Consider the following 23,791-nt stretch of genomic DNA (forward strand, 5'->3'; position numbering starts at 1 on the left):
CTTGTTGGGAATGGGAGGAGTATGACACACGTGTGTATTCATGCATTTATACATATGTATATCTTACAAGTATGATTTTATATGCCTGTATGTATCTGTGTCCTTACATGAAATGTATTTATAATGTTTCTCCTAGTCTGCTCAGCTCAGAGTTGCCTGAAGGAGCCTCAGTTGGTACTGCCTCGCTCAGATTGGCTTGCCAGCATGTCTGTGGGGCATTTTCTTCATTGCTAATTGATGTAGGAGGGACCAGCCCACTGTGGGTGGTACCATCCTTAGGCAGGGGTCCTGGACAGGAAGTTAGCAAGCAGAAGCTGGGAGTGAGCCAGTGAGCAGCATTCCTCTGTGGTTTCTGCTTTCAGCTCCTGCCCTGAGCTCCTGCCCTGACTTCCGTCATTTATGGACTGTGCCCTGGAAGCTGAAATAAACTCCTTTCCAAGTTACTTTTGGTCCAGCTGATATCGTGCAACAGAAAGCAAACCAGAACAGTATTACATATATATTACTAATGAATAAGTTTCTTAATCAGATACTATGAGTCCTTATTGTTTTCATATACTTCCAGAATTATAGACTGTTTCTTAAAAATACTGTTTTTATTTTATTTTTATTATTTTTTGAGATGGGGTTCTCACTGTATAGCTCTGGCTGGCCTAAAACTCACTTTGTAGACCAGGCTGGCCATGAACTCAGAGATCTACTGTCTGCCAAGTGCTGGGATTAGAGGCATATGCCCCCTCTCCTGGCAAATACTAAGTTCTTAAAGGTAAGAAAAGCTCTGTTACTGGGCATGTGAGCCTGTTCCAATTTCAAATTTCAGACACTAGGAGGATCATACAGTGGTAACTGTTTCAGTCACCACCAATAAATTAAGAAAAATAGTGGCACTAAAGTTTTTGGACAGGTGGACAAGGAAGTGAGTGAATTTGTCAGGGAAGGGCACTCTTCATGACTCACACACATGAACTGTGGTTAGCAAGCTTGTCCTCTTTACTTGGGAAGCTTCGTTTCAAACTCCAGAAGAACATAGACATGTCTGAAAACAGCTGTTCTGGTATTGTTTAGATGTTTAGGTAATAAAATCCACTATACCAAATAATTACCATTCTTAACACATCTATAAAGAGTATGAACCCACAATATCTCCTTTAAGAAATGAATTCCATAATTAAACATCTAATCATGTCTGGCATTTAATAGGTGCCTAATAATTATTTGTTCAGACAATGAATAAATGTTGCATTAAAAATGAAATAAATAAGAGTTGACTCTTTTTTTCCCAGAAATATATTTCATTGTCACAAAAGAAAATATCCATAGTTATTATTCCCTAAAATATGTATATGAACTAGAGGCTGCTATTACTAGACACCCAAATTTTAAAATTAAATCATATATGCATAACCTAAAGAATTATCACAAAATGGACATGGCCTAACAACACCACTTTGGAAAATATTTAAAAGGTGAACTTATTTTGCAATAAATCGAAGTGATTAGGAATTTAAATTAATGTTTGACTTCAAAATCTTGGGAGAACCAAAGAGCATGACTTCAGCTTAGAGAGAGACCTCAAGTCTCTGCTCCTCATGCAGCAACAGTGACAGGAACCTCACTTTGGGGTGAAATCAGAGATTTATGTCTGTGCTTTGTGGCTATCAAGATAACCACAAGATAAGTCTAGCGTTTGTGGTTCTTATCTATGGTGATTGTGGTCGAACAGGCATGTGCTGTTCGGTTACTGAAACTAGAAAAGCTTTAGTCAGTCTTTGGGCAGAGAAGGACACATTCACCGACGAGTTAAACATGTATCACTGTACCCTGTACAGACTTTTTGATTGTCTTCCCTATCTGGTAGTAAAAACTGAAGAATCATTTCTTGTTACTGGCTTTCAACGAATTGGGCAAATAATTATTTGTAGACATATTGTGTGTAAAAGACCTTTTCATAAATATGACCTAGAACTGTGCCTTGTACCCCCACACGCTCCTCCATATTACAGCTAACAGTTTACTTAGCTTTCCTATATTTCAGATCTGTTTTTAATCTCTTTAAAATAAAATAGTTGTAACTATATTAGGGAAAGTCCGATGAGACACTGCTTGTATTGGCTAGTACCTGAGAGAGCTAGTGTAGCTAGGTTGGACTCCATTGATTAAAGAGAGTGTTAGCTAAGCATTTTGTGCAAGTCAGGGATTGGTGTATGTTTATTGACATGTTGGATCTGAGACACGGCTTGCTCAGAATGTATGTTTTTTTTTTTCTCAGAGTTTCACCTGTCTCTTAACATGTTCCTTATGGGAATGAACAAGAATATAAAACAGTAGAAAAGAAAATTGGAAGGATATTTAATTCTGTGCCAATAATTTCATACTCAGGAGACAGAGGCAGGTGGATTCCTGTGAGTTGGAGGCTGGCTTGGTCTTCATAGCCAATTCCTGGCCAGCCAGGGTTTACACAGTGAGAGCCTGTCTCAAAAACTAAACAAGCAAAACAACAAGAACAACAAAATCAAAGAAAACTCTGAAGCTTACTGTATTAATATAGGGCACTTACGCGAGTCTGTGTGTTAGGTTATAAGAATAATAAAGCAGTTTTAAGCATTAGAAAAGAACCTTCATTTATCCATGTGTACATACAAGATTAAAAAGAACATTTATCCACGTCCACAAACGAGGTGTTTGTTCCATTTTAATTCCAAGTAACTGTGGTATGAACATAAAATGTTGTACATTTTTAGAAAGACTTATATTAGGTACATGAGTGTGTGCATCGTGTGTGCAATGCCCCTGGAGGCCAGAAAGGGGAGCTGGATCCCTCGGCACTGGAGTTACAGGCATTTGTGAGTCACCTTGTAGCAACAGTAGCTAGTGTTCGTAACTACCAAGCCATCTCTCCAGCCCCTGAACATAAAAATTTTGATTTAGTCCCTGTCTATGGATATTTGGTTCATTTTTAGCTTTGGCTATATGGATAAAACCACTATGAATATTTATGTATAAACAATGAAGAATCTCTAGTAAGACAGACTTAACTCAGTCTCCTGGATAGCTAACAGGGTTCTAGACTAGACTTCAAATGCCAGCTCTGGTGATCCGTGTTCTTTCTTCTCTTCAATGCATTCCATGCTTGAGAAGTTAGCTTTGTTTATGCTTGATAAACAGCATAGGTCATGTAGGCTGTAAGTCTGGTGAAATGTACATGATCCTGGTTCCTGGGTTTTACATCTTTAAAGATATGGGAAGGAAGAGCTAAAATCAGCTCCTTAGAAAATATGTTTATAGTTTTGAGAAAAGGTATTTACTTCAGTCCATCAAGTAAGGGTAAATTAATCCCAAACTGTTCTAAAAATTACAGACATTCCACTGTCCTTCTCCTAAAAAGATGTCATTTCGGAAAATGGATCCTAGTTGTACGATAGGATTTTACTGTCGAAACGTCCAGGACTTTGAACGAGCGTCTGAAGAAATCACTAAGGTACCGTATTAAAAGCCTGGTGTATAATGTTTGTAAATTACCTGAGTTAGAGTCTGTAACAATAAATGTGCAAACTGTTACATGTCTGGAAAATTCTTCCTTGAATGTTACTAACTCTGGGGAGCCAGCGTTTGAGACAAGGTTTCAGTGACTAGTTGAAAGTATTGTCCACTAGGTGGCAATGTTGAAATAAAAATCCTGCCAACTCTGGCCCTGGACAAGCAATTAGGTTACATCCTATTTGAAGGGGATTTTAAAGGGCACTCCCTTAGGGGTAGAAGAAAAAATTAATGAAGTATTTGATCAAGTCAAATTTCATTTCTTTTTACTCCAAGTGCTTCTTTTATTTATATATTTTTAAAGAGAAATGATATTTTTGCGTTTCTTAGAACTGCTTTATCAAACAAAGTGTGTTGTTATCTTTTAGTAACTGTGTCCTGTCTGGTCTGTTCTACTTAATTGCTCTTTGAAGTAGTTACTCAGCTACTTTATACATTTAAACTGGTGCGTGTTTTTGGTGTTTGAGCTGCTGGAACACACACAGAGCTTTAATGCCTCCCGTATTTAGTGCTTTAGAAAAGAAAGAAGATTAGCTGCCCAGGAAGCCAGAGTAACTGGATGGGTGTCTTCATCAGCAGTTACATAGACTGTCCTTTCACGGTAAGTCAGGACGACACTGGAGTCACCGTGAGGCACTCGGAACTTGTCCTCAGCTGTAATCAGGATTTGATTACTGTTTAACGTCCCTTTGAATTTATTCATTCAGGAAAGTAGACATAGAGTAGCTTAACATTTTAGTTCAGCAATGTAAAAACATCATAAAAATATTAAGTACAAAATATCAAATGAGATTTTTAGTTTACTTGACTTGCCAAGAAGAACAGGAAATTTAACAGGAATGTGACTGAAAAATGAGTGAGGAGAAAGGGAGATCAGCGAGACCTTCCTCCATCCTGCCTACGGTCCTCACTTCTCATTCTCCCTGGCAACAGGGAGGCCAGTGAACAGAGCAGACCATGGACTCCCCATTGCTTTCTTCCTTGAAATCAGAAGTGACAGTGTATGTTTTGGTTTGCTAATCCTTTGTCTTTGTAAAATACCATATATATGCTAAAATATATAAATTCAGGCAATCCAGTGATAGATGTTGATATTGATGAGTATTTCCCACATAAAGGTGTATTTCTTTGTTTTTATTAGCTTATTTTCTGTTTGGATCAGAATAAGTGTGTTTGAAATGGGAGCACAGTCTACTCCTATGGCAAAACAAAGCATTTACAGAGGAGTTATATATTGATCTTTCTGGATACGAATAGTTACTATGGTTTTCTCCGTCAGAAAAGCAATTAGAATTATCACTGATATATCAGGGCAGTGTGCAGTGTTAAGGCAAAGGGAAACTGTGCTGCAGTGTCTTCTGGAAGTCCCGAGAACTTTTAAGAGCCAGTGCCCTGCTTTCTTAAGACAGTGCTTCTGAGTCATATCAAAGCCGCAATTTGTCAGTTACTGTTGCTTGGGCAGTTGTAAGTTAAGCACACACACGCCCAAACCAGAATTTGGTATTTTTAGTCAACCTAATTGTTTTCTGTATTTCTTTTCTAATAGGACTTATTTTCTGTTTTCTGATTTTGAAAATGAAGCTAGGCAGCCTAGAGTGTCATGTTTAATTTGTAATGTTCTATGGGTGAATAGTCTCCTTATGCTGTGTGATCGAAAAATGTTAATAAAAATTATTAAGCTAGTTATTGGATGGAGTGCATTCTGTTTGGTATGTACATAGCTACTGTATATAAACATAAAGTGACCAAGATGGAATTCCTGTTTGAATAAGTCATAAAGCTTCTAGCCTCGAGTAACATTTATGCTTAAGGAGAGGGAACATGACAAGCAGACATATATTGCATTGAATATGATAAGCGTCCATATGAAACTAGAAATAAATTGATGAGGAAGGAAGCAGGTTGAACCCAGAGAGATGGCACCTCCAAGTCCACGTATTTTATTGTGGTGGTGGTATTTAAGTGGAGCCTGAAAGTGTATGCATAATTCCCATTGCTTGGTGAGAGGGAACGTGCTTGAAGCCAAGGAAATAGTCAGAGGGCGGGCTGAGAGAATCAGTTGTGGGGCATACCCAGAGAGGGGTCCATCCGAAGGATGCCTAGAGTACATAAAGGACAGACTTTCTGTCCCCTGACGACCTGAGCCAGAACCCTAAAGGGTGTGGTCTGGAGATTTCAGTTTCTAACAAAGCCATCTTTTACACCAGAATTGGAGAACTATTTGTGAGTTAACCCAGGGTGTGATACTTGATATTTCCAGGTGTCACTAAGGACACACATTAATACATATATTTATTTCTCTTCACAGTAGAAAACATGGTGTGTAGTAAACATATGATTTCCCCAGAATTGTTGAAGTCATCAATGGTGAAAAGGAAAGTGTTCATTAATCACGATAGAGGTAACATACATAGCAAAGCAGGGAAGGCCATGTATGGATGTCTGCGGCGTAGGAAACTGCGCTCGGAAACAGGGCAGGGGGAGCGACACTCGAAAAGTACACTGACATAATATTGTAGAGAAGCGAGAATGTCAGGCTGAAGCAGCATATTAATAATGGATTTTATGACATTAAAATTTAAACTTCAGGCATATAGACGTATGAGGAAAATGCCTGTATTCTACCACTGAGCTTATGGAAAATTACACATATGCTGTAATTGGTGCAAATCCAATGTCCGTGGCTCTCTCCCCGGTTGCATTCCTGTCCTTACTTGTTGCTGGTAGCTTCCCTATTCGATCAGTCTGTCCCACACACTTCATATACCCACAAACATCATTTATTACTTGGTATGTTATTAAATTTCTCAGTCTTTCTTTTGTTGATGGTCATTTGCTTATTTCAGTTTTTGTTTGGTTTGTTTGGTTTGTTTTGATTTTGAGACAGCATTTCCATGTATAGCCCTGGCTGTCTTGGAACTTGCTCTGTAGAACAGACTAGACTAGCCTCAAACTCACAGAGATCTGTCTCCTCTGCCTCCCGAGTGCTGGGATCAAAGGCGTGTGCTACTGCTTGGCTGCTTATTTCAGTTTTTAGTTACAAATAATATTCTATTTTTATTTTCTTTTTAAAAAAGAGTTATTTATTTTTATGTGCATGAGTGTTTTGTCTACAAGAATTTATATCACATGCAACGTGGTGCCTGTGAAGGCCAGAGAAGGCGTCAGATCCCCTGGAATGGAGTTACAGATGGTGTGAGCAGCCATGGGGCTCTGGGGATTGAACCCAAGTCCTCTGCAAGTGCTTTATTTTCGAAGCCATCTCTCTAGCCCTACAAACAGTATTTTAAAGAATATTTTTTCTCTCTCTCTTTTCCCGAGACAAGGTTTTTCTGTGTAGCAGTTCTGGCTATCCTGGAACTCACTTTTGTAGACCAGCCTCGAACTCACAGATATTCCCCTGCCTCTGCTTCCCAAGTGCTGGGATTAAAGGTGTGTGCCACCACCGCCTGATCCTAAAAAATATTCTTGTACATATCTAATTCTTTTAGGATGGCATTAGACATTCTGTGCATCAGCATAGAAATGCTGGGCATAGGGATGCGTGGCTCTGTGTTTACCACATGCTGTCCAGTGTTGTCCAGAGTAATCCTAAGGAGCAATATGCAAGAATTCCCAACACCTTTTTTGACAAGTGAAAGTATCTGACTAAAATTTTTAATCACTCTACTGGGTAGAGGTAGTATCTGTAGTGGGTAGCTGTTCCAGCTTTGACCTGGAAGTACTACCCCCATTGAAGCTTCTGGTAACTGTCACACCTACGAGGTGGGGCCGAGACAGGAGCTCTTAAGACCTGAGATGCGGATGTGCCGGCTCTCTTGGTTCCTGGATCCTGGACGCTGGAGGTAGACCGAGCGGAGTTCTCGAGCTGGACTGCACTACACCTTTCCCGGATCCTATAGCCTATCCCTTCACTTGTAAGTTACCCTACAAAATAAATCTCCCTTTTAACTACGTGGAGTTGCCTTAATAATTTCACCAATAAGAATCTGTTTGGAGTTTTCATTTATATTTCTCTGATTGGTAGTGAGATTAAACATCTTATCAGGGTCTACTGGTCCATTTAGTTCCTCTTCTGTGCATTTCTGTCTCCTTTCTTTCTCTATTCTTCATTAGGGCTTCTTACTTATGAGGGAAGGCTTTGTAAATCTGGATGCGACTACTTTGATGGTTTTATATATATTGGTAAATATATTCTGCTAGGCTACTGTTTTACTTGGTAATGATATCTTTTTTTGGTTTTTCAAGACAGGGTTTCTCTGTATAGCTTTGGCGCCTTTCCTGGAACTCACTTTGTAGACTAGACTGGCCTCAAACTCACTGATATCTTTAATTTTAAGATACCAAATAACCTTTTTTATGTTTTTTAAATATAGCATCAACAAAACATTTGTTAACCAAAGATTATAAACATACTGATTTCTTCCAGAACTTTCACACTTCTGCTGTATACTTAGAAGCTTCCATGTTTTCCCCACATGGATAAATGGTTGTCCTGGCATCATGTATCAAGTGTAGTCTTTCTTCATTGATTTGTAACGCCCCTTTCCAGGATCCCTGGCTGAGAACTGAAGGTGTGAGGCTGGAGAGGAAGGGCTTGGTTCGAGAGGTCTGGGAAGAATCAGTAAGATCAAGCAGGCACTCAGACTTAGGTCAGGAAAAGAGAGAACCGAGGCAGGTCTAGAGGACTAGAGGGAAACCGGGCCACTGATACAGTCGGTCACCTAGTCAGGAAATACTCGAATGCTCTTCAGAACTTGCCAAAGCTGCTGAACCCATGGAGCCACACCCTCTGATCTAATCTAGCTTTTCCTCTTCTTCGTGTCCTAGCAGAGGAATTGGACACCCAGTGCCTCTTGCACAGTCAGGTTTGCTGGGATGCACACGCAGCAGCTGCTGGCGTCCCAGGACTTGATGGAGTTAGCTCCCTTCAGCTCTGCCTCTGGTCTTTCTGTCATTTCCCCTTCCTTCCCCCCTTACACTTTTTACGTCCTTTATTTTCCTACATGCTTTTTAATTTATGGAAAGATAGGTGGTTGCTGTGGTTGCAATCTGAGATGTTCCTCACGGGCTCATGTGTTTGCACACCTGAGCCTCGGCTGGTGATGGTATTAATGGCAGAGGCTGTCGAACCTTTAGGAGATGAGACCCGGCTAGTGGGGAGGCTTCCCTGGGAGTGAGCCTTTGGAGTTAGCGCCTGGTCCTGTTTGTGGTCCCATTCCTTTTCTCCTTTGTCACTGGGAGCAGAGCGGTTCCCACCTCCATGCCTTCCCTGTCACGGTGGCCAGAACCCTGACACCAGGAGCCCAGGTCAGTCTTGACACTGCTTCTTCCAGCCCTTTGTCCCAGTGATGAGTCGTGTAGATGGAGGAGCAAGGGGATCAGGAGTGTGGGCGTCCGGATGGCTCCGTGGGTAGGGGACCTGCTGCCAGGCCTCACAGCTGAGTAAGATTGTGGGTTAGGTTTCCACCTGGGGGTACGGAATTCTCTGCTTCTTCTTTAGATTTTATTGCTCTTTGTTTTATACATTTTGTGGCAATATCAGTAATTGTGTACAAATTTATGATTATTAGGCCTTACTCTTCAATAGAATCTACTGGTTGATTAAAATTTTTCTATTGGTTGATTTAAGAGTTTTATTAGATTTATTTGTTTTATTGTATGTGTGAATGTTTTACCTGCATGATGTCTGTGTCCCATTGATGTGCATAGTGCCCGGGGAGGTCAGAAGAGGGGCATCAGATCCTCTGGAACTGGAGTTATGGATGGTTTTAAGCCACCATGTGGGTGCTGGAAATCAAACCTGGGTCCTCCAGAAGAGCAACAGGTGCTCTCAACGCCAAGCCTGGAAAGACTGAATACATGGAAGCCTATGTGAAGCCTATGGCCTTGAAAACTATGTAGCTGAGGATGGACTGATTGTATTTTTAAAAATTATCTTATTTATCCTGTGTGTGCCTCTACATGTGTGTGCAGTGTGTATGTGTGTGTGCAGTATGTGTGTGTGTGTACATGTGTAGGTCAGAAGACAACTTGTGGGAGTGAGTTCCCTCCTTCCACCCTATGGGTTCCCACCATCTACCTCAGCTGTCAGGTCTGGCAGCAGTTCCCCTCACCCACTGAGCCGATCCCGATGGCCTGCCCACATTCCTGACCCCCTTGCCTCTGCATCACAAGTGTTGGCATTGCAGCCCTGCACTATCTTGCCTGGCCCAACTGAGTCATTTACAATTACATGATTAGAATTGCGGCCTCCATCTCTGTAATATTTCCTGCCTCATGTTCTGTGCTTGCTGTCCATAATTTGAGTCTTGCAGGATTCTGAATCCCTTGTGTTGTAGTGAGCGTCACCTTTTCTGATGCCTCTGTTCCTTCGCAGCTCATGCTGCTTTCGTCCGGGGTTTGTCTTAATTGCTTGCATGGTTATTTCTTTTAGTGCTGTTTGTGGATGGAAAAAAAATAGTGCTTTTGTTTACGTCTTTATTTTGCCTCCATGTAAAAGAAACAGTTTGAAATTTTAAAGAAGAGTTGAAAATATAATACAGTTAACTTTGCTCCGGAACCATTTGAGAGTAATTGCGAGCATAATGCCCCATTATGCTTGAATAATTGAGTGTGCAGTTCTTACAAACAAGGGCATTCTCCTGCATAAGCTCAGTTTAGCTGTCAAAATTAGGGAAGTGACGTTGTTTATCACATTAGCATCTGAGCTTTAGAAGGTACCGCTCTTACCAGTTACCCTGCTAATGCCTGGCGTAGCTGAGGGACCAGCTGATAGCAGTGTGTGACAGCTGTGTATCTTGAATCTGCTTTAATCTAGAGAAGTTCACTGTCTTCCTTGACTCTCACATGATCTTGTACTTTTAAGGATGACTAGACTTGTTTAAAAGAAAAGCAAAAAACAAAAAAAAAAAATACAGGACATTTTTGATACTTTTACATCTTGTTCCCTCAGGGCATGTTTACCTCCTGTTTCCTCAGGATTTTTAGGTCCTCCACATTTGTCAGGTCTATTACAGCAGGTGACACAGCATACTGTATTCTTACTGAATTTTAGGGGCTGGCACATGATTTCAGTTTGTCCTTTGCTGGTAGCTAGCTTCCATTTTACCTGCATGATGTCTATGTCCTATTGATGTGCGTAGTGCCCGGGGAGGTCAGTACTAAGTAAAGCACAGCAAATGAGGAAGAATTTGGTTACTGTATAAATCAGGTGATGTCTACTGTATCACTGTACCTAGTACTCCAGAGCGATGTCGCCCACAGTGGCGTGGAAGCCTGCTTTGCCCGGCCCCATCTAGTGGCCTCAGAAATGAATTGTCTTGGAGGTATTTTCATGGGACACAGGGCTCCGTGTTTGTGACCCCCCCCTTGTCTTCTGGCCTCTGGTATCTCCTGATCCGCTCTGCCTCATCAGGGTTCTCACTCATGAGATGTGCTCATCTCCTTTGCTTGCAGAAGCTTTTCAACAGGGCTTTTTATCTGTTTCATTCATTCCCCACGGTTGCTCTTAGTGGTAGAGTTATTTTGACACACACTGTTTTATCAGGCTCTCCTAACAATGATATTTATAAAGTGTCTTTTAGCTATTTTTTAAGCTGTATGACTTGCTATAAAATGAAAAGATCAATTTTAAAAAAATCATAAAATTATTTTGATTTTTTTATTTCACTAGAATTTTGCCACAAGTTCTATGTATAGAAAGAGACCTGTTACATTTTACCTAATATCCATCCAAAGGAATATGGACACTAAAGTGAATTATAAAAGTACTAAAGTAAAGCACAGCAAATGAGAAAGAATTTGGTTACTGTATAAATCAGCAATGCCATTTTTATGGGCCTTGCCCTCAAACTGGATCCTTCTTCACCTCACGCCCTATGTCTGAAGCACAGGACGCTCCTGCCATCTCTCTTTCAACATGTACTCTGAAGTGGTAACTTCTGGCCCCTCTCATCACTCTGGCCCATCACGGCATCCTCCTTGATGCCATCCTCCTTGAAAGTCTGCTCTAGTTTCTCAACAGTCACCTTGTTACACCTACAGTGTAGCCAGAAGTTTTCCTGTGTTCAGCCCGGTCTGCAGCAGCTCAGACCCAAGTAAACACACAGAGGCTTACATTAATTAAAACTGCTCAGCCATTAGCTCAGGCTCATTACTGACTAGCTCTTACATTTAAACTCAGCCCATTTCTGCTAATCCATATGTCACCATGTGTTCCATGGCTTTACCTGTGTGCCATTGCATGCTGCTCCCTGGACGATGTCTCCTGCCTCAGCCTTCCTCTTCCCCGAATTCTCCTTGTCTGCTTATCCCGCCTATACTTCCTGCCTGGCTACTGGCCAGTCAGTGTTTTATTAAACCATTGTACAAAACCATTATCCCACAGCACTACCATCTGTTGTCAACACAGCTGCCCTAGTGATTTTATTTAAAATGTAATTAAGGGGATGGAGAGATGATTCAGTGGTTAAGAGCACTGGCTGCTCTTGAAGAGGACCTGGGTTTGATTCCTAGGAGCCATGTAGTGGCTCACAGCCCTCTGTAACTCCAGTTCCAAGGGATCTGATGCTGTCTTCTGGCCACATGGCTAATGCATGAATGTAGTGAGCAGATAGACATACAAGCGAAATACCCATACCCATAAAATAATAACATATATTAAATAAAAAATGCAATTAGGGTGTGCTAGTAACTTCTTGTTCATAACTTTATAGTTTCTTTCCAACCCATTCAGTGTCAAAGCTCAAAGCATACTAACCCATAAGACTTCAGAGGGCACAAGAGAAATCCCCGCTTCCTCCCCCAAACTTCCCGGACCTCACCTTCTGCTGTGCATCCATGGACATGCTCTTTTCCTCTCTTGATATGCTGTGCCTCTGTGGACATGCTCTTCCCCTCTCTGATACGCTGTTCGTCTGTGGACATGCTCTTCCCCTCTCTGATACTCTGTGCATCTGTGGACATGCTCTTTCCCTCTCTGATACGCTGTCCCTCTGTGGACATGCTCCTTCCCCCCTTGTACATCATCAGTCTCTCAGTAGTGAAGATAAGAACAGTGCTGTCTTTAACACTGTCCTGAAGACTGAGACTGAGCACATGGTTGGTGAAGTCTGTCCGCCCTGGTTTACTGTGTCGCTGCTAGCTGGCAACCATGCTGACTTCACACGTCCTTTGCCCAGAGTGTCCAGTGTCTCTCTCTTTAAGGAATTGTTCTTGAAATTGAGAAAATAATTTCATTTTATCTTGTTTGATCTGCTTTTCATGATGTCTCTTTGCATCTGTATCCTGCTTCTCTCCATGTTCTGCAAAGCAGACCTATGGCTTTCCATAGTTCTGTCAGCACACCTGCTTGGCCCGTGGATGAGCTTACACACCCTCCCGTCCTCGGTGTAATGAGGACTGTTTGTATTTTCTCTCAATGGTTCCCAACCTGATGATGATTATTAAATAATATATTCTTTTTATTGACAGTGTTACTGTTTGAGGCCAGAAAAAAAAAAAAAAATGAGACTATTAAGAAATTAATCATTGGGGCTGCAGAGATCACTCAGTGCTTAGGAGCACTGACCGTATTTCCAGAGGACCTAGATTCAGTTCCCATCACTCACATGGCAATGTACAGCTGTCTGTAATTCCAGTTCCAGAGGATCCAACACCCTCATCTGCTCCAAGGGGTCCTGAGTGCATGTGAGGCACATAACTCACAAAAGCACAAATATTCATGCAAAAATAAAAGATAAATCAATCAAATTAAAAAAGAAATAATTTAATTATAGAATAGAGGTTATCACAAAAATAAATGTATCTGGCTAGTTATCCTCTAGCTACAGAAAAAAATGGTATAACATATGTTGATTTTCAAGGTCTTAAAGGCAGTTCAACACAAACCTATAACATTTTTAAGTCCTTTCTAAGCACTCTGTATTATCTCACTTACTCTACATGAACTTTCTGAGGTAGATGCTGTTACATCCTTTATACAGCTAAAAAAGTTTTAGAAAGGTCAACAACTCTCACAAAATCATAATTATTGGGGCTGGAGAGATGGCTCAGTGGTTAAGAGATCCGGCTGCTCTTTCAGAGGGACCCCAGTTAGATTCCAGAACCCGCATGACAACTCACATCTGTCTGTAACTCTAGTTTCAGGGGTTCTGATACCCTCTTCCAACCTCTGTGGGCACCAGGCATGCATGTGATGACTGCCTTACATGCAGGCAAAACACTCACACACATAAAAGAAACAATTCCTTAGATAAGTGGAGGTAACGGTTAAGTGGTAGTGCCGAGTCGAGCGCCGACTCCAGACTACTCATCCTCACAGCCTCTGTTTACATGTGAATCCACCTTCCGGGCAGCAGACCAGCTCTATTCTGGTGGCGGGGAGCACATTCCTGAAAGTCTTTTCGATTTTCAGGTAGATCCTGCTGTTGAAGAGTTGTTCGCTTTTGTTGTTTGTTTTATGTTGGGTTGGATCTGGCCTCTGTGTGCCTTGTCCAAAGTAGCCATGCACGCACGCACGCACGCACGCACGCACGCATGCACACATGCACACACACACACAGAGTTTGCTTTCTTGTCTCAGGTCAAGATTCCCGTTTTCTGCAGTGGTTCACAGTTTCCTGCATCCGTCACTGTTCCAGAAAACGTCTTTGTGAAATCACTTCTGCGTTTCAGGCGCGTGTCTGTGATATTTCCCAAAGATGCTCCTTCTTGCTCCATGTTCTCCAACTACGCCCTTTTCCTTCTGGGGTATAGTGATAAGAACTCTTCTTGATTTCTTGTGTAATCTTCAGGGGTTTATAGTTTCATTAGGAAGACAAGAATAGACATTAACAATACATGAGTCTGTATGTTTAATAAATGCCAGAAGACTAATATTATAATAATGGCAGTAACAGTGATAAAGTCAACACATTAGACACCAGACAGTCTTGTAAGAACTTTAAATGCATTAACTGAATCAGTTTGCACAGCAGCTCTGTTGGGTAGATGCTCACATCGCTGGCCTTTACAGCTGAGTGAGGCAAGACAGTCTGGTCAAGTAACTCTCTCAGGCCCACATAATTCACAGGTATCTGGCTTTGAACAGAGTCTGCCACAGTTAATGTTAGTCATCTATACGAAATGCTGGACAAGTCTGTAGGGCTCTGGAGGAGCCGTCAGTGTGGTCTGAGGTAGGTCTATAGAATCTGGGCTAGTCCTGGAAGGACCGATCCTTGTGCAGACGGGAAAGAAGTGTGAGGAAGGACTAGACAGCGTTGTGGGTAGAAACTCTCAGAAGAATGCTGTGAGAAATTTGTGGTAGGATGGTTATCAATTGAGTGTTTAAGCAAACAGTGAAACCCAGACCACCTTTTCATCTGACGCATCAGGACCTGTGAGATCTGCCCTTGAGGACCATGCTTCCTCTTCTCCTCTCGTCTGTCTGTTCCAATGTGCCAAGGATGCTGGCAGCCACAGTGTTTGCTTTGTGTCGTTCAGGACTCAGCCTGGCTGTTTCTGACCACGGAACCCGAAGACATCCTTAGCATATGGCCTCGCTTTATTATTTTCACCATGCTCCTCATCTGTGAATGGCACACAAACACCACTGGGTACTTCTTTAATCCCTGTTTCTTTTCCTTTTTTTTGCAAGGAGAATCCTGATTGTATTCTTGGTGATACGTGCCTTTTCACTCCTGTTCCCAGGGTCTCAGTCATTTAGATACACTTTGGGCAGTGAAGCCTGGGTGGGCACGGAGTTTGCGGATGTTTAGCTGATGAGATGGGATGTAGATGCAATGTTGTCACTCTCAGATCTACCTGACCCTACACTGAAGGCAAACTAAACATATGGGACATTAGTAATCTTACTGTAATTAGGAGAGTGAGGCCAGGGAATTATAGAAACTGTCTTTTAATGTCAACTAAGCAGTGCAAACTTAAAAAAAGACTTCTTGTTGATAAAACAGTTCCCATTGTTTAAAATCTTTGTTAATTGTTTTTGTTTTGTTTTGTTTTTGTCCCTTGCAACAATTCTACTTACTACTAATTGATATAAAAGATATCACTATGGATAGGGAATTCTGGAAGGGAACTAATCAAATGAGTGGTTTGATCCGATGTTGCAGTGAGCCCTCCTTTGTTGTTGTAGGCTGGATAGCGTAATAGCCATAAGCTGCCAGTGGGCAGACCTGGCTTTGCCAGTCACTTCTAGCCATGCGGCCTTAGAGAAGTTCCCCAATCCTCAGTACCCCCTGGGCTACATACGATGGATAATAATGATGCTTAGCAGATAAACAGTTGAAACTGAGAGCAGATAAGATTTTTAAGGGGGTGAATATTGAATGAGCTAATATGCAGGAGAGATGAAGGATCAATTTTATGTCTGTATTTTGGGATGTGGAAAGAAACAGAGACAGTAAGTAAAGGATTGAAGGAAGAATCATCCAGAAAACACTGGGAAGTGAAATATTGCAAAACCAGAAAGAAGTAACATTCAAGAAAGAAATGCTCAGTGTTGATTATCACAGAAACAAGGTGAGAATAAGAACGAATAAAGGTTTTTATTTGAGAGCTAGAAGATCGGCTAGATTTAAGGTTGAGTAGTGAAGGGATCGGGATAGTAGTGAAGGTATAAGGGGGTTAACAGCACCTGCATCCTTAGTGCAGTTCAACCACGTGGCTCTGGTAACAAAGGGCTATTTCCACATGTTCATTTGACTTTATGTGTGTGGGTGTTTCAGGTGAATCGTGTGTGCCTGCTGCCCATAAGAGCTAGAAGAGGGTTTCAGGAATTATGGATGGTTGTGAGCTGCCATGAGGATGCTGGGAATCAAACCCAGGTCCTCTGTAAGAGCAGCCCGTGATCTTAACTACGGAACCGTCTCTCCAGCGCTCTTTAATATGTGTGCATGTCTATATGTATATGTATTTAGTTTTAGTTTTGGTATTTTAAGATGGTATCCTGATATATTTAGTCCAGGCTGGCATCTAACTCCTGATCTACTCAAGTACTTGGGGGTGTGTCACACTTATGGTGTGGGCTGTCATTTCTGGCTCATAGTAAATGTTAGTCTGTATTATACATTTATATATGTCACTGAACAGGGGGTCCATATGAGATTATGACTGCCATGCTTTAAACAATCGAAAGGCTTTTCAAGGTGATTTTGATAATCTTATTTTTCATACTTTTGGCTGACTTTAGAATGTGACCAACACATAGGCTGTAGCCTATTGCAGTGGTCATGGACAGTATCGGTAGAGTGCTGTGGGCTGGAGTGATTTCCGTGTTTGGTGGTAGGCCATAGTGGAAAGAACTTTGGCATGGGGAAAGAGATTGTCACTTGTTTTACTTCTCTTCTTCTAACTAGCTTTATGATGAAATAAATTACTCAACTCCTGTCCTCTAGATTCCTTTCTAAATTCTGAACCCTGTCAACCCACTACATAGATAAAGGATGATCATATTTCTTTCCTGTAAAGAAATCTATGACTTGCTGTAGCTAGAGTTTTCCTGCCTTGCCCACAGTCAGGACAAATCTTTGTCACCTGCCAGTCCCATAGCTACTCAGACCCAACCAAGTACACACAGAGACTTATATTGCTTACAAACTGTATGGCCGTGGCAGGCTTCTTTCTAACTGTTCTTATAGCTTAAATTAATCCATCTCTATGAATCTATACCTTGCCATGTGGCTCGTGACTTACCGGAATCTTCACATGCTTCTTGTCATGGTGGCGGCTGGCAGTGTCTCCTTCCGCCTTCCTGTTCCTTCTTTTCTCATCTCTGTTAGTCCCACCTATACTTCCTGCCTAGCCACTGGCCAGTCAGTGTTTTATTTATACAGAACGATATCCACAGCAACTTGCTTTTCAGGTAATAAAGCAACTTCTGCATGGTATTTGGCTATGTTGTGAAAACAGAATAGAATTTAGACTTGTCTAAAGTTGATGAGCAACCACCCTAGTCCCTTTTGGAAATCGATTATGTTGTAGTAAATTAATTGATCTTAAAAATTTAAAACTGGGATTTTTCTTAATTTATGGAAAAAATATGTGTTTAATGGTTTTGAAAATTGTATATATAAATAATATATAACATATATAAGATTTTATATATATATTCCAACAGGAAAAAAGCCCATTGTTAATTTTCCCCTCTAGAGACAAGTGTTAATATTTTCATTATATTTCATTCCATTTTTTAAAAGACATAAAATTATTTTAATGTGCTTGAGGTTAAGTTTTATAAATAGCTTTATATTCTGTTTTTAAAGATATACAATAGGACTGGGGGATGGCTCAGCAGGTGAGGGCATCTTCAAGAAACCCTGATGATTTGAAAAGAACTGACTCCAGAAAATTTTCCTCTGACTCCCCACAGGTGCCTTCACACATATATAATAAAAGTTTGTAAAAGATTATATAATAAATGTTTGGGGCCTGGACAGACGGCTCAGCAGTTATAGGTGCTTGCTGTTCTTCCAGAGAACCTGAGTTCAGTTCCCAGAACCCACATCAGGCAGCTCACTACCACCAGTAACTCCAGCTTCAGGGGATCCAATACCCTCTTCTGCCCCTCACCAGCACTTGCACACACATGGCATATACATGTGCATGTGCAAGCACACACACAAATAAAAATAAATCTAAAAGAAGATATATAATAAACATTTCTCTAAATCATTAAATAATTGACCTTGTCTTTAAGTTTGAATAGTGTTAAATTAGTGATATTTTGTCTATCTATGTGATATCTCACATAGATAACCTAATTTGGAATTTTTAAATGTAGATTTTGTATTATCCACTTTGGAAAACCCCAAAATTTTAACAGAATTGCCAGTGTTCCAATTACAAAAGAACACCAGACTTTTTTTTAAAAAAACAATTTCAGGATCAAGTTTTAGAACGTACTTTTATTTGTGTTTATGTACCTATGTTTGCTCACTGAGGCCAGAAGGGGATTTGGATCCCCTGGAGTTGGAGTTATAGGTGGTTGTGAGCCATCTAATGTGAGTGCGGGGGAACCAAATGTGGGTCTTCTGGAAGAGCAGCAAGCACTCTTACCACTGAGCCATCTGTCCAGCCCCCAGTTTTTCAAATCTTTGTGTTTTTAAAGATGCCTTGCTGTGCTTCTCCTAGCCATAGGGAGTATCTGGAAGGGTGTTGGCAGGTTGTTGAAGCTGCATGTATCAGTAATGAATTGTTGGTGTGGTAGTCATCTTCGATGGCTGTGTAATCACGAGTCCCTTGGCTCGGAGTTTGTCTGTTAGGAACGAGGATGAGCTAGACAGTCCCCGAAGCCTCCTTTGGCACTCCAGTTTTTAGTGGTCTTGAAATGACAGCTTACTTTCCATATTGTGTCGATTGCTTCACTTTCTAGTCAGCTGTCCGTTACAGTTCATTTTTTCTTTGTTATTAGTTAAACTTATTCGTTTGTTTTACATCTCCACTGCAGTTTCCCTTCCCCCCTCTCCTCCCATCCCCCCCTCTACTGCCCCTCCACCTCCCTATAGTGCATTTTTAATAGGAGGAATGATCTTCTATGTCATAGGAAAGTTCCCACACGCTGTCCTCCCCACTCTCAGTCTATCACAGCAGGGCAGTGTATTCGTTACAGCCAAGGCACTCAGATTGACACCTTGCTGCCGTCCCAAATCCAGAGTTTTGAGATTCACACTGTATGCCGTGTATTCTGTGGCTTTTGACAGACACATGTCATTATAATATCACAAACAGTAGTTTAACTGTCAGAAAACCTTCTCTGCTGAGCCTGCTCAGCCTCTGTCCTCTTAGACGCTGATCTTTTTCTGTCCCCATCGTTTTGCCGTTTCCAAAATGTCATATAGCTGAGGCCATGCAGTATGTAGTCTCCTCAGGTTGACCTTTTCCACACAGTGATATGCACTTGAAGTTTCTGCATGTTTTGATAGCTCCTTTCTTTCAAGCATAGGCTAACATTCCATTTTTTGGATTACCACAGCTTATTTGGTTTTTTCATTAAACAACAACAGCATCATGATTACTCCAGGTTTTGACATTGTGAAGATAACAGCTGTAAACTTATGTATGCAGGATTTTAAATAAGTGTATTTATTTTTATTTTATTCATATGAATATTTGCCTGAGTGAATGTATGTGTGCCATAGGTGTCCTGGTGCCTATGGAGGTGAAAGGGTGTTGAATCCTATGGTACTTGAGTTACAGGCAGTTGAAGATGCCATGTGGGTGCTGGGAACTGAACTTGGGTCCTCTATAAGAGCAGCCAGTGCTATTAACTGCAGAATCACCTCTCCAACCCTATGTGCAGGTTTTATGTGGACATTGCATTTTAACTAATTTGGATAAGCCTTTAATTTTATGTGTGTGGGTATTTCCCACATGTGTGCCCACGGAGGGCAGAAAGAGGGCATGGATCTCCTGGAACTGGAGTTTGAGATGGTGTTGAGCTGCTGCTGTGTGGGTGCTGGAAATTAAATCCTGGTCCTCTGGAGAAGCAGTCAGTGTTCTTAACCCTGAGCTCTTTCCCCAGCTCCCTGGATAAACCTTTAATTTATTTCTCGTTTGAGAGCCTCTAGCCTTATTTTAAATAAACTCAGGAAGATTGTGCCATGATAGTTCTCAAAGCAAGAATCAACATTCTTTGTATAGGAGGGCTTACATTGCAAGAGGGTAAACGTGCTTTACAAAGGATAAACGTTTTCTTTCTGACTTTTTTCCTGGGGTGCAAATTTAAATCTGATGATCAATGAGCATCTTGGTCATAGCTAACAAACTCAAAAGACTCCTTCTGATCTTGAAAGGAAAGTGAAGATTCTAACATTAGCTCTGCTGTGTTGATCTGAAAACAATGTAATATGGATGCTTGCCCATCAGATACTGGACTTTACAAGTGACATGAAATGGATGTAAAATGACAGGCAGGTCTGGCATATATCCCAGCTGTTGGCTGGTGAAGATGGTTCCTCAGATGCCAATCCTTTCCGCCCCTTGTTCTTTATTTCCCATATTTATGCCCTTCTTCTCTTTTTTGTAGAATGCAAATCAAATAAACTAGAGCAATGTATAAATTAGAAGCCTGATATGAATTATAAGATCTGTTTCATCACCTCTAATGTTTTTAGTACTTGGCTGTTTTAATATGGTTTGTTTCCATGCAACAAGATGATGTGTTTTATGTTAAATGTCTTGTTGAAATGTTTTTAACATTATTTCTTTTGCCAGAGCTACCTTTTTAAGCCATGTTTCAAGAGAATCTACAAATGTAGTGTGTGTGTGTGTGTGTACGTGTGTGTGTGTGTATGAGAGAGAGAGAAAGAGAGAGATATAAATCTACAGGTGATAACAAACCATATTTAACTTATGGTTAGTGATGTGTATATGTACAGTTGAGCCTTTGCTGTGTAACTTGAGTTTTAATGGTCTTTATTAACAACAAAATTTTGGTTTCTCCCAGGCTATTGCCTCTGAAATGCCTATAATCCCAGCATTTCAGAGACAGAGGCAGGGCCATTGTGAAGTTGAAACCAGTCTGAGGACAGAATGACATCTTGTCTCAAAAATGAAAAAAGAGAAAGAAAATTTTTTGTTCAAACATTCTTCAGAGAAAGTTTTCTATTCATTTTAATGAACATTGTTTATATTTTAATAGAATTTATTTAATAGAAAAATTTAAAATTGTTTAAAGTATGCTTGAATCTGCACTTTACAAACGTTTATTATATAAGAGTTGCAGGTCCCCACAAGATTTTAGGGGCTGCTTTTTTTTAATAAGGAGGCAGTGTGTCATTATTGTACAAGAGATCAGTTTCATGTTGATTGGATTAAAGCAGAAATATTTCAGTCAAAATTGTTGGTATAGGAATCTTTGAAAAGACCAAACCTATTTCTTTATTTTTATTACATTTTTAAAATGCATATGCCATTTTTTACATGTGGAAATCAGAGGACATCTTGTGGGAATTAATTCTCTCTTTCCACCATGTGGGTGCTAGGTATTGAACTCAGGTTGTCAGGCTTGGTGACAAGAATCTTTATCCACTGAGCCATCTCATTGGCCCTCAAACTGAATTTTTAAGAGAGCTTTGTAGGGCTGGAGACATGGCTCAGAGGTTAAGAGCACTGCTTGCTCTTCCAAAGGCCCTAATTCAATTCCCAGCAACCACATGGTGGCTCACAACCATCTGTAATGAGATCTGATGCCCTTTTCTGGCCTGCAGGGGTATGTGCAGATAGAACACTGTATACATAATAAATAAATAAATCTTTAAAAAGAGAGAGAGAGCTTTGTATTATTATTGCTTTCAGTCTTTTAAAAACAATTCTCTCATAGGGCAGTTGACTGACTGAGGCCGTCTCATAGATGATGAGGGACAGTGATTCATCCAAGGCCACCTTGAGGTAGTTGTAGAATTGAGACTAGACCAGACTGTCTGACTTGGTGTCACACTGTTTTTATGAGTGTTACCTTAACAAACTATCTTTCACAACATTTCACCACCGTCATCTTGTAATGTTCTGGTTACTAGTTAAAAGAAATATGAGCAGGTTCTCCAGCATGACAACAAAATAATGGGACTAGAGGACTGTGGGAGACCTTGGAGTGGAGGGGCTTGGTGATCTAGCTTATATTTTTATGGGTAAACTGTGTGGTGCTGACCAACTTCAATTTTGTAGACAGGACAGTTCAAACAATAGCACTCGGTGAACGTAAGAGAGAAATGCTCCCGACGAGGCCAGGGCTGAAACTGTTAGTTCTGTCATGTGGCTCTACTGTGCGTGGCTGCCCTACTGTGCGTGGCTGCCCTACTGTGTGCGGCTGCATCCAGTGTGTGATTCACTGTGCTGTCTCTTACAGATGTTGAGCATTTCCTCTAAGGAGAAGTACCCATTATTCACTTTTGTAAACGGCCATTCCAGAGACTTTGATTTTACATCTACTGCAGCCAGTGAAGAAGACCTTTTCTCAGAAGATGAGAAGAAAAAATTCAAAAGATTTAGCACAGAAGAGTTTGTCCTACTTTAAAGATTAATGCATTTGTGTTTATGAGAAGAGCTTGGCCACGGGGGAGCCATGAAGAGTGACAAGCATGCTCGAGATCCTCTGTCATCAGATTCCCAACTGTGTGTGTCCTTTTAACAGTGCACATTTGAAAATACCCAAACTCTAAAGGTATTTTTCTGAAAGGAATGACTGGATGGCTCTTGCTTTCTAGTGATAAATAACAATGATTCTGGTTGCATTCCTGTTTCCCAAAGATGTGCTATTGAAACACTACCTTAACTGTAAGCCTTTTGGTCCCCATCATCTTCTACCTGAGCCCATTGGTCCCCTAGAGGTTTTGATACAGGTTCCCTCAAAGATAGGGATCATCAAATTAATTTTCAAAGCCTTGCTCGGTGTTAATGACAGGAGGCCAGAGACTGGGTCTTCAGAACTTCCCAGGCTCCTGCTGTTGAGGGAACCAGAGAATGCTTTGGCTTTGTGTATCTAGATAACTAAATGGAGACATAAAATCATGTGAGCAGGATTTTCAGGCAATGCTTAATAATATGGTTTTATAATAGCTACTCATTATGCTTGCTGCAAAGCGATGAGGAATGAATATAAAGCATTGTGTTTTCTTTTCTTACTTTCTTTTCTTCTTCTTCTTCTTCTTCTTCTTCTTCTTCTTCTTCTTCTTCTTCTTCTTCTTATTCTTCTTCTTCTTTTTCTTCTTCTTCTCCTTCTTCCTTCTTCCTTCTTCCTTCTTCCTTCTCCCTTCTTTCTTCTTTCTTCTTCTTTTCATCCTGGGGATTGAACCCAGGGCCTTGTACATGCTAGGCAGGTGTTCTACCTCGGAGCTGTCCTAAAGTGTTGATTTTCCCCATGTATTTAAAAGTTAAGTTGTCAGTAGTATCTATATTTATTTTAACTAGGTAAAGGAAATTCCAGAATAGTTGTATCATTTGTTCCTACCTTAAAAGTGAAATTGTATGGAAATCCAATATATTACCCAATTTTTAAGTCTAAAGATGAATACCAAGAAAGATATGGATGCTTTCTGATTTTGCTGTTTGTTTAAAGTGATGTCATGGTGTTTAGAAGTTGAGACTATTTACAGGTTAAATCTGCCTTAAGTATGTTGTGAGTTTACTTAAAGACAAATTTGTGATATATTGAGAGTTATTACCATGCCAGGTTTATAAACCATGTTTATAAAACAAATACTTTAATAAAAATGTGAGAACATAAAATACTTTTGTTTTGGTTTTAATGTTTGGA

General features: G+C 40.6%; 1 protein-coding gene across 1 annotated transcript in view; it reads left to right on the plus strand.

Annotated features, from left to right (window-relative positions):
- The window catches only part of Atg4c (autophagy related 4C cysteine peptidase), a 73,378-nt gene extending 50,163 nt beyond the window's left edge, over positions 1–23,215 (plus strand). The window contains exons 10-11 of the mRNA XM_028870257.2: positions 3,359–3,478; positions 22,385–23,215. Coding sequence (XP_028726090.1) covers positions 3,359–3,478; positions 22,385–22,552 — 288 coding nt within the window. The 3' untranslated portion in view covers positions 22,553–23,215. The remainder of the gene's footprint in view (positions 1–3,358; positions 3,479–22,384) is intronic.
- Positions 23,216–23,791: the final 576 nt, after the last annotated feature.

The sequence above is a fragment of the Peromyscus leucopus genome, chromosome 2 (genome assembly GCF_004664715.2).
Source record: "Peromyscus leucopus breed LL Stock chromosome 2, UCI_PerLeu_2.1, whole genome shotgun sequence".
Lineage (NCBI taxonomy): Eukaryota > Metazoa > Chordata > Mammalia > Rodentia > Cricetidae > Peromyscus > Peromyscus leucopus.